Source organism: Mesocricetus auratus, unplaced genomic scaffold (genome assembly GCF_017639785.1).
Source record: "Mesocricetus auratus isolate SY011 unplaced genomic scaffold, BCM_Maur_2.0 Super-Scaffold_100025, whole genome shotgun sequence".
Lineage (NCBI taxonomy): Eukaryota > Metazoa > Chordata > Mammalia > Rodentia > Cricetidae > Mesocricetus > Mesocricetus auratus.
The window spans coordinates 11,385,297-11,405,644 of NW_024429206.1; the positions used below are offsets into that span (position 1 = coordinate 11,385,297).

The 20,348-nt window shown below is 55.4% G+C and overlaps 1 protein-coding gene across 1 annotated transcript in view; it reads left to right on the top strand.

Moving 5' to 3' along the window:
* The window catches only part of Rbm19 (RNA binding motif protein 19), an 86,120-nt gene extending 67,697 nt beyond the window's left edge, over nucleotides 1–18,423 (top strand). The window contains exons 23-24 of the mRNA XM_013119817.3: nucleotides 5,063–5,183; nucleotides 17,264–18,423. Of these exons, the coding sequence (XP_012975271.1) occupies nucleotides 5,063–5,183; nucleotides 17,264–17,364 (222 nt within the window). The 3' untranslated portion in view covers nucleotides 17,365–18,423. The remainder of the gene's footprint in view (nucleotides 1–5,062; nucleotides 5,184–17,263) is intronic.
* Nucleotides 18,424–20,348: the final 1,925 nt, after the last annotated feature.

Below are 20,348 nucleotides of genomic sequence, written 5' to 3' on the forward strand. Positions count from 1 at the left end.
CCAATTGCAGCCCTGTAGACCTCTATGGGGATCGAGGCCTGCCAAGGCACCTTGTAGACCCAAGCAAAGACCTGGCTTTCAGACCTGTTGTGTACAGTGTGAGCCAGGGGAAGGTAGAAACCCAGCCATGAGGCGTGCATAGGACCAAGGAGCGTCCACTGCCTTGCTTAGGTCACTGACTGCCTCTAGAGCTCACAGTTCCTCACACGGAATTGAGAAAGGGAAATGTAGAGGAACTTGTAGCAGGTTACTGGACAGTGCAGGACCCAGCCTGGTCATCACTGCCTATCACTTCTTACCCTGGCCACCTGGCTCCTGCCCTCCTGAGGGTGCTTTAGACCTGTAGAGACAGGAGTGGAGCCCCTCCCTGATTCACCCCTCTCTGCTACAGCATTTGTCATTTGAGTCAGGGCTGTGTCCTCGGAGCTTAAGTTGACTGGATTGAGCTGCTGGAATGACTGGGGGTGCATCTGTCTCATACAGTCAGGTGCGGTCTGCAAGTGGGCCTGTGGCTGTTGGTCTTGGATTGTCACCCTCCACTCCTCAGTGTCTAGTGGTTTGAATAAGGATGGTCCCCATAGGTTCCCAGGAGTGGAACTGTTTGAAAGAATTAGGAGATGTGACCTTGTTGGAGGAAGTGTGTCACTAGGGATGGGCTTTGAGTTTTCAAGTGTGTGTGTGTGTGTGTCTGCAAATCAGAATGTAGCTCTCAGCTGCTGTTCCAGCACCATGCTCCCCGCCATGATGCTAATGGTCTAAGCCTCTGAAACTATAAGCCAGTTCCCCAACAAAATGTTCTCTTTTTGTTTTATAAGAGTTGCCTTGGTCACGGTGTCTCTCCACAGCAACAGAACAGTGACTAAAATAGTGTCACTTTTCCGAATGGACTATAGAAGTCACTCCATGTTACACAAAGAGCTAGGACACACTCCTACCTAAGAGGCAACTTCTGGGCAGGGCAGAAGCAGCTGGGAAGGAGTGATGACCCCTCGTACAGGAAATGCAAAGCACCATGAGAGACAGACTCTCCCCTGGAAGTCCCTACCTGGTGTTCCTTCCAAGCCTGATAGGACTTGGCTCCTCTGTCCCCTATGCCCAGCGGCCAGGCCCCTGCATGCACATGGCCACTCCTAGCCATCTCTTCCCTCCCCCTCCCCCTCTTCCCCTTCAGGTTTTCCCACAGATGATTAGGGCAGGTTGGTGGTGTCAGTGTTAGGGTACCTGTAGCATCTGCAGTCCTCTGGCTCTCCCAGGGATGGCACCCAAGTAGCAGAGGGACAGGGCCAGGAGGCCGCTGACATCTAAACTAGGGTCCATCCTTGCCCCTGCCCACAGCGAGGGATCAGCCAGTCCTCTGTAACCAAATGGGACCGAGTCCTGCCGAGGGCACAATATGGTTTTGGTTGCTGGGAGAAATGTTGTCATCAGGGAAACTGCATAAAGGTCAGGTCCAGCACGGCTCTGGCAGCATTCCAGAACCTTCCATGGCCTTAAAAGATAGCCACCAGGTCCAACTTGATTGCAACCTGGGTTGGTTCCCCACTTTGCCTGAGCAGACTGGCTTCCAGGAAAGATCAGGACAAGGAGACAGGAGACCGTAGCCCTGCACCTAGGAGCTGGGCCATAGGCTTCCTAGCAGGCCAAGGTGATGGTGGATATGTCTTTCCTGTGCCATCAGGTGGGTTACTGTGTCCATTCAGCAGAGCCAGACCCAAACCATGTCATCACCAGGTGTGTGGTGACCCTAGCTATGCTGTCACTGTGTCTTTGTGCTCTGAAAGTCAGGGTTGAAAGCTATGATGACATGTTTAAGACAGAGCACACCGACCATCCACCCAGTGTGGAAACATGTTCTCAAGACCGTCAGTGAAGGGGACTCTGGTTTACTGAGAGCAGTGTCCCACTAAGGAAGGGATAGGGTGCCTTTCCTCCAGGGTTCAGGGTGTGCCAGGCACAGGGTGGCAGAGCCTTCTCAGACAAGGCCACTGTCTCAGACAAGGAGGTGGAACACACACAGGCCCTCAGTTTGTCCCTTGTTGAAGTGGGAGACCAGTGACTCTTCAGTGGAATAAGCAAGCTGGAGTCATGTGGCTGGTGGGGACTCCCTGGGCCACAAGAATACTGTTGGTCTCAGGGATAACAGAAAGCCACAAGACTGCATGTTCCTCCAGGGACAAGCCCCCAGGCTGTTTTGGCAAAAGTGTGTTCCCTGAGCCTTGCCTCTCTCCGGCCAGGTATAGGGGAGAAGCTGCCAGCGGTCCATATTCTTCCTGCTCAAGTGCCTAGAATCTTCCATGTATCTCGGGTGTGTCCTTGCTCCAGCCTAAACCCCCCCCCCAAAAAAAAGTGGGCCTTTCCTTCTCATTCTATCCCTAAGATACCTCAGACAGACAAGCATCCATCACCTTCTCGGGAAGCTTGTGCTCTGTATTCCCTAAGACTGGCTTTAGCCTCTAGTCACTGTTCTACCCCATGAGGAAAGTTTAAGAATACCACAGTCCAGCTCAGGAAGTGGGCACGCGGAGCATGACCTGGTCTCTATCAGCCCTCAACAGTCAGAGCTGGGAAGGGCTCTGCTATTTTTGGAGAACCCCATATTGTGTTCCAGAAAAAAAACAAGAGCTTTTGTGTGCAGGCACATGTTGTACCCGACAGCATTGCCTCAGGACAGTCAGTCCTCTAATCTGACTAAATGACTCCCTGAATCTCCCCATCCCCATCTGTGTTGCTGTTTCATCTACTTGTGATGAAACCTAAGTTCAGAGGCCTTAAGCAGCTTAGCCAGCGTCACACAGCTTGGAAGTGGTAGAACAGGGATTTGAACTGAGGTAGCCTAGCTGCAGAGCCACAGCCCCCACACCTCCAAGTACTTGAAAGCCCTTCTGAAGAGGAACTAATAAAGTGCCAGAGGGGTACAGAGAGGGAACACCAGGGAGAGGCTCTTAGCAGCTCACACAGTGAACAGAGACATCACCCGGCCTTCTGAGGCACAAGGAGAAAGAAAATGAAGGCTGGGGTGGGGGCAGCTTTCCTGGGCCTCCCTGCCCGGATTAAGTGTGGGTGGAGTCGTCACCAGATGCAGCCCTGGCTGTCCCAGACTGCTGTGTCCCCAGGATGCAGCTCCTCCGAGACCCTCACCAGACTCCCTACCAGTTCCTCTCCCGGTCTTGAGGGACTTGACTCCCCCAGTCCCACGTCTCCCTGCCTTGCCAGCTGAGCACTCGCGCTTCGGAGCTCAGAATGAGCCATTTCGGCTCGGGGGCCAGATGCATTTTTATATCTGCCTGGGAAAAAATGGCAGGGGTTCTGCTGGCAGTCAGGAGAGGCTTCTAAATTAAACTTAAAAAAAAAGTGTTGGGGTGGGGGCTGCACCTGGCCCTTCTCAAGAGTGCAGAGAACAAAGCGTGAAAACCTTCCTTCTCGTGACTATTTAATGCTTCTGCCCCACCCCACCCAGCCCATCCCCAAGCCCTACCGTCCTTCCAGATTCTGTTTGTCCTAAAGGACTCTAGGTGCCACCTTCATAACTTGATCTAAGTCCTGTAGCCTTTCCAAGATGGAGCATGACCCAGCTGGGACAGTGACTAGCACAGGGCCCCAAACCAAGGTAGTGTGGGGTGACATGTGACCGGAGCCTCCCTCCCATTTGCTGGCCACAGCTGGTGATACTTGGTATTGGGTGGCTGGTAGACTCGCCTCCCTAGGCCCTGTCTCCATCTCCACGTGATGCGCCTGTGTCTCATGCTAGTCCTTTAGAGCTTGCCCCAGTGTGACCTGGTTCCTTGAACCACTGGTTTCCAGCACAGTCACCTCCCAAGGTGCCCAAGGTCAGGATCCGACATGTGTTCTAGGGGATGCATTCCAACCATAGTGGTCACATCATGGGCAAGGGACAGTGACTGCTTCCAGGCCTCCCTGGTCAACCAGGTGTCAACAGCACGTGAGGAGCAGACTCACAGCCCTTCTGGTCCCATCTCACCATCCTCCAGATGTCACCCCACCCCCTCCCGCAGGAGCCCAAGAGCATCCGCTAAACCTTAGGGCTCTCCAGAGAAGAAAGCTGCAAAGAGAATTTGTCTGGGAGCACAGGAGAGGGGCACAGTGCTTGTACCCCTCACTGTGTTACCGCATGTCCTCTGGGGTCCCAGGTCTAGGTGTGTTCACCCTGCCACTTAATGATGCTGAACCTAGAAGGTTCACTTCATCTCTTGTAAAAAGGAAGCACGGGGTCTGCCTTGCTCCAGACATGGTGACTCTAGAGCCCGCAGACTTCTTGGCCACCGACGTCCTGTGTTAGTGACCGGACTTCTTCCTGAAGAATTGGAGGCCGTCCCTGCACAGGGCCACTCAGTCTCACAGCCAGCCATGTTTACAAAGGGCTTTGGTCGGTGCTGTCTGGTGATCATATGAATACCCAGGGTGGGCACAGCCATACAAGCAGAAAGTGGTCTCTATGAGCTGGGAGAAGAATTGGGGGACTTGAGGAGTGACAGCCAAGGTGCTGTTTCTTTTGAGGTGGTGATGGAATGTTCTAGAATGCATATGCTGATGAGTGCATATAAATACACAGATCTCAGTTTAGTGTTTAAGGGAGGGGGAGTGGAGCTAGGCAGCGCAATGAGAAAGAGCCTGTTTGAGGCCTGAGCTGCTGAACTGGGCACAGGAGCCTGTGGTGGAAGGGACAGGGGACCCGTAATGAGACAGCAGAAACAGACAGGACAGAATCAAAGAACAGATGGGGGATAGGCACAAGGACAGTTAAAGAAAGTGGCATCAAGTAACCATGGGGACTGTGTCCTCTGGTGACCAGGCAACTGGGTTTCTCACCTGACACCTTGTCAGGTGGGGCCGCCCTTCGCATGGGCCACCCTGACCCGGGCAGTGGATGTGTGGACTGCTCAGTGGCTTGTAATTCTTTCCCTTGAAACATCCTTTTCTAATTAGGTGGGTGTGCCAACAGCACCCCAATGCCTCACCAGACACCCAGAGTCACAGGGGTGGAGGGAGGGAGGCTGTGCGGAACACCTACAGCTCCTGTGCTGCTCTTTCTCGCCCCCTGCAGAAAGCCTTCAATGCACTGTGCCACAGCACCCACTTGTATGGCCGGAGGCTGGTTCTGGAATGGGCAGACTCAGAGGTGACGGTGCAAGCTCTCCGGAGGAAGACAGCCAGGCACTTCCAAGGTAGGCATGGCCTGGCACTTGCCTGGCTGATTCGGGGCCTCTGGGATTGGGACTTGAGACAGGTACTGCCTGGAGAGCTGTTCTCACTTGGGTACAGCCCCCGAGGCCTGTTGTCACTCAGCCCCCTTGTGTCAGGACAGCCACACGCACTGTCTCCTTGTCATCTTGGAGGCAGGTAAGGCAATGGGGGCCAGGCAAGCAAGAAGGGAGGTCAGTTGTCTCCACCGTCCATATTGTGGTCCTTGGTCCGTGTTCTAAAATTGCTCCCTCAAGCCCAGAGCTGCTGGCAATGGGTCCTAGAGGCGGGCCCTAGGAACCACAGGGTCACCAACTTCCAATATGCCTTTCTTAAGGGCTGTCCACTTCCTGCCTGAGCTCTGTGCTCGCAGAACTGACTCATCAAGGTGACACTCTGGCCTTAAAGACTATTGAGCTGATGGCCAGGAACTCCTGAGCCCTGCTCACACTTGGGACACCATAGTGGCTAAGCAGGGCCGTGGGCACAAATGAAGGGGCTGGCCACTTCCCTTCATGGATAGCCTGGGCTGAAGGTCTCCAAAGTTAATAAACAGGAGGCCCATTGTGCCTGATGCTGAGGAACAGAGGGAGTCAGAGGGAGCTAGAGTCTGTGGGGCTAGACCAGGGTGTGCACCCCTCACTAGGATATCAAGGCTTGACCTTGAAGCCTGCCTTCCTTAACGGTACCCTCACAGTGTTCCCCAGGAAGCAGAGCGCAGCAGCTACCATTGCCTGCTGGCTGTATATCCATTGGTTTCATGAGAGCCTCGCAACTGGAAACAGGTCCCCTCCCTCTGCTTGCCAGCAAAGTCAGGTTCTGGGTTAGGCAGGGACATCCCTGTCTGCAGTGATTTGATGCTGTGATCAAGGGTCAGGCAGTTTCTTCTTACCTGGTCATCCTAGCACCAGGTATTCTCTGGCTAGGGGCCTCAGAGACTACTGTTGTCCCCTGGAAGTGTTTGCTGTGAGTTCTGTCTATAGAGCTGCGATCAGGAGCCGTCTGTCCCTGCTTCTTGCCAGGGATAGTGGGAGGACCATAAAGGGACGTTGTCCTGGGAGGTTATGAGTGGTCCACCAAGAATGTCCTGGGCCAGCTAAAAACCACAGAAGCAGCATGGGGCCACTGACCACGGCAGATCAAAGCCTTGGAACACAGACCCTGGCCCTCCATTGGCCCTCCATTGGCTCTGCCCACCACATTGGAAGTGTGGTGGGCAGAGCCACGCTACCTGCCCACCACACTTCCTACAGCAGTGACTCTCAACCTTCCTAATGCTGCAACCTTTTAATACAGTTCCTCATGGTGTGGTGACCCCCAACCATAACATTATTTTCATTGCGACTTCATAACTATAATTTTGGTACTGTTACTAATTGTAATGCAAATATCTGATATGCAGGATATCTCTTATGTGACCTCTGTGAAAGGCTCAATTGACCTCCTAAAGGGGTTGCAACTCATAGGTTGAGAATCTCTATCCCACGGAGTTCATTGCCCCCTCCCCGCCCCAGCGTAAGACAGGGCCTTGTGCTCCCACACATGCTGTTCCATACGATATAGTACGTTTCTCTCTGCTTTTACTTGTACTGTGAGTGGCGTGGAGACCTGTTCAAAGGACGGATGCGCCTTCGTGCAGCCATCCCCTCCCTGCCCTGCCCTCCGGGTATCAGCTGTCAGTCATTGCCTGTCTTTTGCTCCTCTGCCCCGTGCGTTCTCGTTTTTTTATCTTCTTATATTCTGGCGAGGCTCAGCCGCCACTGCCCCCACCTGCAGCAGCTGTGATGTGCTGTGTGCTTGTATCTGGACTGGTCAGTTCCTATCCGGTGCCCCTGTTTAGTTCAGGCTCTGAGGGGTGCCAGGCTTTCCACCCAGGGCTGGGAGCATTCCAGCCCAAGCAAACGCAGAGCTGGAGAAGCGGGAGGTTGCACGCTCAGTGGCGGGCTCACAACTCAATAAGATCCCAAGTCCTGATGGGCAGACATCGACAGGCCAAATGCACCCGTAGGCAAATGTTTGTGGAAGGCACTCTCCTGGGACCGAGGTGGGGCCCCCCTCCCCTGTGGTCACTCCACCACCCAGCCCAGGCCTGCGAGACTGCAGGCTCAGCACTTCCACTTTGCATGGACAGAAGCCTCTTCGATAAATTGAGCTCTGAAAACAGCCTCCTCTCCTCCCAGGTGAGAGGATGCAGCAGAAGCCAGGCCTTGGTGTGGACAGGCATCTCCATGGCTGCTCACAGCCACAGGGCCCCAATAGGCAGGTGTAGTGATGAAACTGATGAAGAGACATTGAGTCTGCCTCTCCACAGACCCAAGGTGGCCACAAAGACCAGGGCTCCAGGCATGGCTATGACTTCCATCAGGCATTTCCCTGCAGGCCCTGGGGCAGGTGCAAGGCCACCAGGTGTGCACATGCCCTGGAAACAGTGTGCCCTCCACCCTCTACCTTGTCCTGCATGTGTGCACAGCAGCCAAAGTCCTCAGAACAGGGCCGCAGGCCTTTGAGCCTGCCTTGGCCTCCTTTTTCCTCTGCCCTTTTCCCTGCCGTGAAAAGTACTGGCTCATTTGTGTCGGAGCCCGCATTGTTCTGAGCATCCAGGGTCCAGGCCAGAGCTGGGCACGAGTCCCACTTGCCCTTGGGTTCTGCCAGGAAGGCACTCAGACCTCAGGTGGAAGTCTTGAAGTGCTGGCCACCACAAAGGCTCCCTGAGGGCTGCAGGCCATGCCATCAAAAGCAGGGCCCAGCCCCAAGCTTGCTCACGATGCCGTGGCCTGAGCCGTTCTCGGGGCTAGTGATGGGTAGCCAAGGCTCCTATACTGGAGTTTTAGCACTGACCAAAGACTTGCTATGGCTAGGACAGCCAGTGGGAATCTCCCTGCTCCTGCCCTATACCTTGCCCGAAGCCCTGCTGAAGTCACGAAATCCAGGGTTAAAGTAGACAACTGAACTGTAGCTCAGGCTAACTGACATAGCTCCCACTGTCATCGCTAGGCCATTCTTCTCCTGCTAGGCCTTGCCAGGAACCAGACATAGGCTGTCGTGTTCTTGATCCTGCAGGACTCAGGGAGGTAGATACTGTCATTGACCATTTAGCAGATCAGAAGAGGCTCAGAGAGGGCAAGTAACTTATTAAGGGGCACCCAGCCACTCATAGCACAGCTGGAACTCAGACCTAGGTTTTCAGCCATTCTCCTGACCAAGCCTCTGCATTGGCTGATCCGGTCAGCACCCTTATGTTAGACTCAGTGTGTGTGTGTGTGTGTGTGTGTGTGTGTGTGTGTGTGTGTGTGTGTGTGTGTGTGCGTGTCCTACTATCCACTCTGGTCTCTGGTGAGTCTCAGGCTCAGCCTTGCCATCTGTACAGTAGGCACAGGGTGCCAGCACCTCGAAGGCCTGTGGCTCCAAGGAGATAACACATGGCTGCTTCTCACCACTCTCCCAGGCTTAGACTAGTGCAGACGAGGGTGTGATTGGGTGGAGAAGAGGGAGAGCCCATGCTCCTGAGTCTCCAGTCAGGGCACAGGGCCTGGCACATAGAAGGAGGGGCCCAGGCTCCGCCCACCGCAGGTTTCCACTTACTGATAGCCACCAAAGGAGATTTGCTTTAAACCCCACCTCCCTGTCTTTCCCATGGGATGCTCCTCACACCGTCCTTTGTCCCGGGTGATGGCAGGGCACTGCAGTGTCCCTTACTTATCTGGTACTTGGGAGGCACCTGGCAAGCTAACAGTACAGGCCAGGCTTCTGGACCTGGCTGGGAAAGTCACCCTGAGTCAGGTCCCTTAGCGGACAGGGGAGGGAGACTGCTGTCCTCCCCTTGGTTCCCTACTTTCATTTCCCCCCGGCCCCCTCTCCCCAACACACACACTCCTGGACTATCCCAATCTGGTCCTCTCCCCACTCCCGTCTGGCCAACTCCTGTCCTCTGCTTGCTCTCTGCCCCCAACCCCTCCCTGGTCAGGAATCAGATTTCTGGTCTGCAGCCCCTGGCCCTGTGGTAGGTGAAGTGTTATTCTTCTCTGCCTGGCATGTGGGATTGAAAAGAGGGCGCAAGGGGGGACGAAAGAAGAAAGTCTGCCTCTGGCTGTGTCCCTTTCTTCCTGAGCATGTTACAGACCAGCAGGGCTGCGGGATCGAGAAGCTTTCAGGGCTTGGCAGGCCAGGGTCACCACGAGCACGGGCGACAGAATAAAATGGCCTGGAAGCAATCCGCCGCCCAGCCCTGTCTTAAGCACTCACAGCCGGAGAGGCCCGGCACATTGGGCTTTTATTTGGCCCAGAGCGTGGCTCGGCGTCCCTCTGTTGTCTTATTCCAGCTGGGGAGGCCTGATGGGCTGTGGTTAGCGGCTGCAACTTTCACCTCCAGAGCAGGAATGCAGGCATGAGCAGCATGGCAAGTGGCTGGCGGTGGCTCATTCCCTCCACCCGCTCCCGCCCCCACCCCTGCCTTATCCCCTGCCCACTGAGCCTGGCAACACTGGCCAGAGCAGAATATAGATAGAAAGCACATACAGTAAGAGCCCTTGAGCACAGATAGTCCTGGCTCTCTGAACCAAGCCTCCTAGCCTCACAGGACAGGGACGGAGTCCCCTGTCCCATCAGTCCAAAACCAGGCCTCAGTTCAGACATACAGTGTTCCTCCCCATGCTCCTTTTTCTCTCATGCCTTGACCCTCTCCCCACACACACGTGCCCTCACACGTGCAGCTGGGTCCCTTTTCCCTGTAAGCTTAACCCTCCAGGGGACACACTCTCTCCCTGTGCCCTAACTTACTTTGCATCAAGCATCAAGCTGGCTTCATAACTGTCCACAGAGGAGACAGATGAGCCCCGATAAAAACCAGTTATGGGTGTGGCTGATGTTAACTGAGCATCTAGCATGTTCTGGGCCCCACGTGGTACTAATTGCAGCCACTCCACATTAGGTATAGGCATCCGAGCTCAGCACAGCCAGTCAGTGACCCCAGCTTGGAGTTATTTAGACTTGGAAACATCCAGACAGGGCCCTGTTTGGAGCCTGATATTTTCACCTTGTTCCTCAAGCTCTGTGCATCTGCAGAGACACAGCCCTGTGAATTCTTTCTAAAGATGAGATCAGCCTCAGGGAAGCCAGAGAGAGCTTTGTCGAGGGCCTTTGTGTGGCAGCAACACGCAGCGATTTTACATACAGTTGAAAATCCCGGTGGCACTTTAGCCTAACACACTCAGAGACAGACAGTCCCCATGTTACAGTGCTGACAGGCCCAGGGAGGTCTGGTAACTCTGCTAAAAGCACACATCTCTGGACCCGTGTAGAACAAATACCATTTCCTCCTGCCCACAGTTCCCGAGTCCCAAGTGGCGTGTACACACATCCTAGCTAGCTCTCTCAGTGTAAGCTTTCCTGGGAGAAGGCATGTGGCTTCGTCTCTCGCTTCATTCCCTCACGGAGGTGGTGTTTGAGTAGGAGGGATGGAAGTGCTGGCGGTTCTCTGAAGACAATCAGAATGGATGGCACGGTATAACTCAAGGGAAGGCGAGTCGGTATTTCTATGTGATTGCAAGGGACCAGCCAGCCAAAGACCTATGGGAGAAACATTCTAAGCCCAGGGAACCACAGGTGCAAAGGCCCTGGGGCAGAAGTGTGTTCTGTGCCGGGGCTGCAGGGCAGAGAAGCCAGCAGGGCTCTGGTCAGGGGTGGCAGGAAGCCCGGCTTCCCCTCATAGAGCCTGGGGAGCCCTGGAAGACCAGAGGGGAAGGCAAACGTCAGACTAACCAAAGGCTGCAGGATTTAAAGCAGCGGGGGGACTGGTTGTTCTGGGACTGGCTAGGTCTGCACGGAGAAGAAAGAGAAGTCAAGGGTGGCGCCCAGGCCGTGCATGAGCAAACCTAGAAGCCAAGAGCAGATGCAGGGTGGGGAAGACATTTGTCTGACGTCAGCCAGGATGTCCGAGGGATATCAGCACACAAATGGATGAGTTCAGAGCTCAAGGGCGAAGGCTGAGTTGTAATATAAATGTGAAGTTATCAGCATACAGATGATATTTAAAGCCTGCCACCATTCTCACAAACCCCCAGTCCACACCTCCATCATCGGTGGAACGGCACACTTTTAAAAGAGCAGGGACCACGAGAGCCCGTTATCCCCCCCATCAGCCCCTGCAAATGGGCCTCCTTGATCTTAGCCGTGAAGACATAATCATCAGGCTTTCAAAATCACAGGCAGAAAGTTCAAGCCAGTATGTGAAGTCAGAATTTATTATTCAAAATATCCCCTGGTTGCGCTTCCTTCAGCTCCCTGGAGATGGGGGTTTTGCGTAAGCTCCACATCTCAGCCCTTCATCTGGGCCCCTCTCTTCATAAGACCTGGAGTGTCAGTCCTTCCTCTGGACACCCCAGACTGCCACTGAGGGTCCCAGGAGGGCATGGCATATACCAGAGGGCTTCCATCCTGGCTCCTGCTTGCATGGATGACTCGTGCCAGAAGAGGTCAGGAGCCACCAAGACACTTTGTCACTCACCTCTGATTGCCACAGCCCATGAAGGGGATGGAGACCAAGACTCACAAAGTGAGCCTGTGTGGGTCCAGGCAGCTCCTGGCCAGAATGCAGATGGATGGGGGGTGTAGAGAGGCCTCCAGACAGCAACCTCATCTCCCAGTGAAGGTGCACTGGGAGCCCGCAGGTCCTTGGGACTAGCTGGGGCAGGTGTCGCCCAACCACACCCCTGCCTCCCTCTGGCCCCACACACAGCCGAGCCTCCCACTCCAAGCGATTTGACAATATCCTGCACACTCTGCCGCCCTCCCTTGGGAGCAGCTGTCCGTGCGAGGAAGGGACCTGCTCCCAATCCCACTAAATTGTTATTGACTTGTGTTCTGTGCGTTCTGCAAACATTTCACTCAGCCGTCGCCGGCGAGCCCACGAATCCCTGCTAGGGCTAACGGGGAAGCCAGCTGTGCCAGGCCATCTCGCCTGCTCCTTCTCATCGATCACAGAATTAAACTGACGGGAGCGCTGCAGGGCGGTGTGGGAGAGGCAGGGCCCGGCCACCATCCTGGGCGGGGCTGGAGGCCCGGGGCCCAGAGGGTACAGGCTGGCCGGCATACCTGACATGCAGCTTGGCCCAACCGGAGGAAACCAGGGAAAACAGCTTCAAAGGCTGCCTCCAATGGCAGTGATAGGCAATGAAGAGCACGTAGACCAGAGGCCACCAGCTGAGCCGTCGGTGCCTTGCCTGCAACATGTGAACACAAAACAGTATTGGATTCATCATTGTTTGACCACTAGAAGATCTGACCTGGAAATCAGTTTCAAGCCACTCTTAGGAAATCAGGTCTGGCCACCCTGGTCCCATATCCCACGGCAAGGCCTGCAGAGCCACTGTGCATTTATGTGACACGTGCACTCCCTGTTGATTCAGTTGTCCAGTGTGCCTCCATGCTAACTCCACCTGGCCCTTACACTGGCATATCCCTCCGCATCGCCTCTGCTTGGACCCCAGTAGAAGAGGAAGATAATGCAGAGTACAGCTTTCAGGACAAGCAGGGCTACGGGAGCCCCCTGCCAGCCTCCCTCATCCTGTGCTTACTCTCTCTGCAGCAGGTCTCCCTGCCTCGACACTTGCTGCTCTCCCCAGAGGGCACAGGGTTCCCACACTCATAGACTAATTACAGAGGACCCCAGGCCAGCGAGCACCCCTTCCTTTAGGCTTTGGATCAGGGTCTGTGTGACTGCTGCCCCATGGCTGGCACTTCTGTCGGGACCCTCAGAGGGTGAATCCACTACAGGGCAAGTGTTCATGGGACCTTGGGCTTGGCTGTGGTGTAAGGAAAAGGTCCCATAGGGAGCTCAGCCCCACATGGAGAGCCTGTACCCAAAGGACCTCCTCAGAGCCCAGGGAGCATACACCCAACTTGTGGGATTCCTAGAAAAGAAATCCACACTGAGCCTGCTGCAGCAAGCCCACAGGTGCCTAGAGCCCCATTCCTGCCTGGGTCCCAGCTTTACCATGGCAGCCCAGACCCCTGATTGCCAGGTGCTGGCCATCATAAACGTGTGATGGCACATTTAACACTTCTTGTCCGTCTTGGCTCATGCCTTTGGACAACTGAGTCTTCATCCTTGTACTAGCCAAAGTCTTGAAGGCCTGTGACCAGTCGCTTGTTTCATTTTGAAATGGGATCTCTCCATTGTGCAGACTGGCCTCACACAACCAGGCTCAGGCCATCTTCCTGTGCCAGCCTCCCTGGTGCTGGGGTTCCAGGCACGGCCAGCAACTTAAGAACTGTGTTCCTAAGCAGCTTTGTCTTCATTCAGTACCTGAGCCCAGACAGGGTAAGCATCTGGCCTGCTGGCTTCCCATCCTGGGCTGTCTGTGTCTTTCCTCTTCTTCACAGGCCCCTTCCAGCATCCTTTCTCCTTGTCAGCCACGCTCTCATCCCCAGCCTGCCTCTCCTCCCATGAAGTGATTTCTCTTGTCCTCCCTCAGGCCCCCACCCGCGCCTTCCATGCAGGCGACATTGCCAGCCAGGGAAGGGAGAGATGCGGGCTGGCATTCTGTCAAGGAATTAATTGAAAAATAAAACCATTAGGTGGGAACTGGAGAAATGCAGAAGTGGTGTTTGGAGGTTGGGGGGAGGGGGCAGGACTGGGGGGCTGTTGGGGGCCGGCCGAGCTTTTTGTCAAGTTCATTTCTCGGTATTGATGTTTGGTGACAGTCACTTGTTGTTTATCTTCAGGAGCAGCTGCGCCGTGGAAAGAAAATGCACGGCTTGTTTCGTTTATTTATTTCACACCTTCCCCGGGTTCTGCTTTGTGTTTGTTTGGTGAGGACCCACCGAGGCTTCCGATGTGGGGAAGTGGGGTTTCCACAGCTGTTCCTGCCAGGCGCGCCGGCACTCCATGTGGAGGCAAGCCAGTGGGGGGCTGGGTGGCAGCAGCCAAGACACAGGGCCCAGCCTGTCCTACAGGGTGAATGGGGCTTTCAACCCAATCCTTGGCTGTGGACTTGAGCCAGACTAACAGCAAGGAGAACCTTTTGACTCCCTCATCCTCACCGCTGCCCCAGGACGTGGTGGGACATGCTCAGAGTGCCTTGGCTGCTGATGGCAGAGTCTGTTGGTCTGGGGTCCTGGAGTTGTGGGCACCCTGTGTTCCAGGCCCCCAGCACCTCCCTGGAGGACTTGTTTTCTGTTTTACAAAATGTATTTACTAATTATGTATATAGTGTTCTGCCGGCGTGTGCCTGCAGGCCAAAAGAGGGCACCAGATCTTATTATAGATGGTTGTGAGCCACCGTATGGTGCTGGGAATTGAACTCAGGTCCTCTGTAAGAACAGCCAATGCTTATAACTGCTGAGTCGCCTCTCTAGCCCGACAACTTGTTATCTTAACCTACAACTGAAGGAGTGACTGGTTGGTCCCCAAGCCCTGGGCTCCTCTTACTGGGCCAAGCAGAGAATCACCAGAAACTGAAGTCACAGTCACTTCCTAGGAGAGGCCAGGCCTTCATGGGGTCTGGTTCCCTGTTGTGGGGACTCTGGAGCCTCTAGAAGGGACCTGGTCTGACACTGCCACCTCCTCCTCCCAGGAAGTCCGAGTGTGAGCAGTGACACATACATAAGGGTTCCCCAAGTGTGCTTAGTGCCAGTCAGCACAAGGAACCCCCATGAGCTCCAGGCTGTGGGGTGAGGGTCGATGTCACAGACGGCCCAGTGCTCCCTAAAGGCAGAGGGTGAAGCATCCACTGCAGGGCAGGAGACCTGGTGGCTCAGGGAATAACCCAGGCAAGGAGACACTCCCTGCATCTGCGTGCTCGAGACGGCGGCTGTTCACAGGGGGGCAAAGGTCTGTGTTGCCATGAGCCCAGGTAAGGGCAATGGGTGCCATGAAGCTGTCCCCAAGGCTTCCTCACCAAGGACTGTAGCAGCGCAGTGTGCAGAGGCCCCAGCCAGGAGTCAGTTGGATTCCGACTGTGGCTCCAAAAGCAAGTGTTGTGTGAGACAAGTCATTGGGGGGGAAATTCATGAAAAACATCTTTCTTTCTGGTCCTCCTGCCATAGTCTGGTTCATTTTGTTGTTGCTGTTGTTGTTGTTGTTGTTTTCGAGACAGGGTTTCTCTGTGGCTTTGGAAGCTGTTCTGGAACTTGCTCTTGTAGACCAGGCTGGTCTTGAACTCACAGAGCTCCACTTGCCTCTGCCTCCCAAGTGCTGGGATTAAAGGTGGGCACCACCATCCCCCGGTATTCTGGTTCCTTTGAGCCCTACTGTTTCCTGGCCATCTTCAGTCAATCCGTCACTCAGCAGACATTTACTGAGGGCTGCCAGGTACCAGGACAGTCCCAGCAAGAGAGACAACAGTGAAGCCAGAAGATCATGCAGTTCTGTGGGAGAGCCAGGGACGCATCACCACAGAAAAGAGGCCCCCGAATGGTCCAGTAGAGCATTCCAGACAGGTCATGGCAGTGCAAAGGCCCTGGGGTGAGAGGAATGGGTACCAGGGTCAATGCTTGTGCACCATTCACCAACAGTGTGACAGCTTCGGTTTCCCCCAGGGACAGGGCACAGCAGAGGTACTGCAGTGTGGTGGGTGGGCTCTGGCATGGTTTGATGGTCTCTCTGGTTGCCTCGAAGGCAGCAGCGGGAGGGGCATCAGACACAGGCTGGGAACCTGCTTTGTTGTTGTCTATTTCCAGCCCTATTACCTGCCCACGATTCAATTTCCTGAGGCCATTGTGCAGCGGGGATGAGGCACCGAGTGAGGAGAGGACACGGCAGGGAGCCCGGCCGCTTCCTCCCTTTCCATAGTTGGCCATGATGGGCATAGCTGCCAGACCTTGGCTCTCAGCCAGTGTCGTCCCCCACGTCCTCTCCCCACAGCACAGCCTCCACCCCAGCCCTGGCTCTGTGCATGCATCTCCCACTTGGAGCCTCGTGTGAGCTACAGCTGGAGACAGTGTCCCCAACAGAAGGGCCCGTTGCATAGCGGGAGAGGAGAGGCTGTGGCCAGGGAAGTGTGGGGAGCCGGGGCAAGGGAGACCAGGGCGTGGGCTCCGAAGGCCTGAGGGTGATTCAAAACACAGTGTGGCATCTACAGAGGGTTGCCCGTGGGCTCAGGTCTCCTCAAGGGGTGACAGCAGCTCATGTGTGCAAGAGTTCCCAGGGAAAGGCAAAGTGATAGGGTGGAGGGTGGCTGGGACAGAGAGGACCACCATGGAGGAGGTGGGCAGGGATTCCAGGAACCACCCCGCCCCCAGGAGGGAGCCGAGGTCATCCATCCCTGAGCCATCTGCTGCCATGTAGAAGTGTGAGGTAAATGTAGCAGTGGGGGGGGGGTCACACAAGGAGTTAGTCTCCTGAAGGTAGGGGTCTGCGTGGGCAGCCTCTTTATAAATTAGACCTTGACTAGTGAGGGACTGGATGGTTAGGCTAGCAGAGAGATTGATGGGGCAAGCAGCTCAGAGCCAGTCTCGCTGTGTCCTTGCCTGTGGGGTTGTTGAGGTTACTAGTGCCATAGCATACAATAGGTACTCAGTGGCATTTGGAACCGCTGTATGTGTAAATCCCCCTTTGCCCCTTCCTCATAGAAAACTCCTCTGCATTCATCAAAGCCCAAATCAAATAACCCTTCTCATTATTATGGTCCCCACACCACTCTAGATTCCTTGGGCACTGCAACTACGCACCAAACATTGACTGAGTTGTTGATAGTCACTCAGCCACATCCTGGGAGTCTGTGGCTGCCACAGAAACAGCTGGCCCCTGCTTGTCTGTCCAGCTGTTGCCTGGGTTGACTAGGCCTTTGGCCGGCAGGAAGGAGGCAGGTCTCAGGTGGCCACTGGCTCCCTAAAGTGGGTCCTTTGCTCTGTGGCAAGGCTGGGAGAGGGCGCAGAGGTGGCCAGCAGCAGTGGGAGGCTGGAGAGAGGCACCTGACTGAGACTGGACTGACCGGGGCCCTGTCTGTTCTCACCCTTCTCTCATCCCCCACCCGTGCTCTCCTTATGCCCACCCCACACACCTCTGCTTCCCCCACCTCCCATTTAACCCTCTCCTGTCTTTTCTCCTCTCTGCCATCTGCCACAGAGCCCCCAAAGAAAAAGCGGTCTGCGGTGTTGGATGGGATCCTGGAGCAGCTGGAAGATGGGGACGACGATGACGGCAGCGAGCACGCTCTTCAGCTGTGATCTAGCACGGCCAGGCTGTGTGGTGCAGGGCCCTGGGGCCGGGCAGGGCCCGTCAGGAGGCCTCGCATGGGTCAGGGTCACAGGAGACAAAGCCTGTGGCCGGTACGGGTGCCAGAACGGCTTTTCTGCAGGCTCCTCGCCGGTGATGCGTTCAGCAGCCACTGACCGGGCATCGGCACTGGGCACCCACAGGGCACAGACCTGGCATCCTCTTCTCGCACGGCGCTCCCACCCACACCTGGCTCCTTGTCCCCGAGGAGCAGGGACTGGGGTGGGTGGCAGGGTGCACAGCCACTGGAGGACCCATGGAAGGAGCCAGCTGCTGTCCAGGCAGGAACACGCAGCTCAGCCTTGGTCACCAGCCTCCCAGGCCCCACCCACCAGACTCCTGCAGCCATCTCACCCTCCTCAGGACTGCTGGCCAAGGATGGAGCTGGGGACTCATCACCCAGGGCCCTCCCCAGACCACCTGAAGCTTCACATTCCGAGCCCTGATGCCAGGTTCACAGACTGAACTGTGTGCCATCGCCATTGCATCTCATGGTGGAGGCCCTGGGAGCCCCGTCAAGGTCAGAGGCTTCGCAAGCTTAGCGCTGGCTGGTACCCTAGTGCAGCCTCTCCATGGATGGCATCACGCAGGGAGCAGGGCCTCAGCCCCAGCACCACCACTGAGCGTGCCGCTGAAGACGCACATCATTTTGCGTTCAGGTACTGTCTACGCAGTGCAGGTGACTAGCGTGGTGGCCTCGGCCAGCCACACCACCTTCAGCCATCCAACCCAGGAAGACCTGAGAAGACTCTCCTCCCACCTCTGAGCTGCCGTCACCACGGGCTGCCGGTGATGGACAGGACCCTGACCAGGGGCACCAGGCCTTCTGACTTTATGGGAGACTCTTGGTCTGGGCTGTTTTGTTTGTTCGTTTGTTTTTTTTGGGGGAGGGGGATCAGGCCCTACTTTTCAGAGTGGCCTGGACCAAAGCTGAGACCACACCCTTGGGTGGGTCGGACACATTGTTACAGTCCAAGGGCACTGAGAATAAAGCAATAAGTCAGAACCTAGAATGGCTCAACTCTGCTCTGCCACACACCTCAAATGTCAGCCTGCACCAGCCTCTACCAGTCCGGAGGATGATGCTTGTCACACCAAAACTTGACCATCAGAAACCGTGGCCCATGTTGCTGTGGGTCATTGAAAGACAGGGTGGTAATCTTCCCTGTCCCGCCATTCCAAGGTGTGCCCACGTGTTCCAGACAGCCTGGGGCAGAAAGTTGTCTATGTCACCAGCATAAACTCCCCAGGAGCAGCTAGAAGCTCCCCTTCGCAGCAGGACCTGGACACCTATGCTTGGCCAGCCTGGCCTCTGCAGCAGTGACCATCTAAGCCTACAGCTTAGCAGGCAACTTTTGAGTCCCCCAGCCTCCTGAGTTCAGGTCCCCAGCACCCATACAAAAGCCAGAAAAGGTGGTGTGCACCTGTAATCCCTGATTTTTCAGGGTAGAGAAGGACAGATCCTCAGGGCTCGATGGACAGCCACCCTAGCCAATCCGTGAACTCCAGGCTGAATGAGAAACCTTAGTCAAAAAAAAAAAAAATGGTGGCGATATACTGGAGGAAGACACAATGAAGCTCTGACCTCCACATGTGCCCCCTGACTCCCCCCCCCACACACACACATACATATAAATAGGAGCTTGTGGGAGGCCAGTGCCCAACGCAGCTGGGGAGCCTGGAAGAGGTGGTGGAACAAGCCTGGGGTCTCTCTGAGCCTCAGTAGGCAAGAGCCTGTGGGGCCAGCAAGAGCCTGGAGGAGATAGAGATGGTTTCTGGTCGGAAGACTTGGGCAGGAGACTAGACTCCACCCAGACTGTGATTCCTCACACCCGCAGGCTCTGGTGTTTAGGACATGAATACCCTCATGTTGCTGACTGTCCCTAAGCCTTCCAAGAGCCCAGCTGGGACTCCTGGGCCAGCAAAGAAGGGAAATCCAGGAAGCAGAATGGAGTCTGAGCTGGCATGGAGTTCTAAAATGGAGCGTGCCTTGTCCTGCTGGCCACTGTCCTGAGCACAGGTTCCAACACGGGCATCCTGACTCTGGAAGAGTACCAGCATGTCACACTCCAGTAAGGGACAGACATATCAAAACATCCATCCTATAGTGAGCGGATGGGGAGATGCCAGGGTCAGCGATACCTGGCCTTCGTTTATGCATCCTGTCACCAAACCCTGCTGAACCTGGTCCTGAGGACAAACCCGGGTGCCTCCACATCTTTCTTGAGACATGGCATTCCTCACTGGATGGACTCCAGAGACTGCCCCAGGCCTTGAGATGTACACACGGGATGCTAGAGAGAAGGTGTAGCAGTTAAGAGAGTGTGGCTCTTCCAGAGGACCCAAGTTCGGTTCCCAGCAGCCACCTAAAGTGAGTCACACTCGCAACTGCCTACAACTCCAGCTCTGGGGGAGCCAGTGCGGCCTTCTGGCTTCCACGGGCACTTGTACTCACGTGGCACACAAAAAGATATGCACCAATAAAAATAAGTGTTTTTTGAGAGATAACTACTCACATCAGGTGTGAGACAGCCCTCCCCACCCCGTGTCCCCTCACCTCCACCACCCCAACCCTCTCCACCCAGTCCCGATGCAGGGGATCCCCCCTCCCCAATGTCTCCAGCCACCACAGCTGCTCAGGATGGCTGAGGCAGGATCAGCTGGGGCTGCACACTCAGGCTCTGCCCAACAGAGCTGAGCTCGGGCTCAACATCTAATTCAATTTGTTCTGCCGAGATTGAAATATGAAATGGTTGCCAGTCAAAACGTTCAAAGGACGGGGAAGGAGGGAGAGAGCGCCTGCTGGAATTTAAATTTTAATGAAAATGACTTTAACCCTTCGGTAAGGCCTGGAGGAAATAGAACCAGTGCTCAGGTCCTGGGAATGAAGCCCCCAGGACTCTGTCTGCCCATTCCCTCTCACACCACCTCTCCG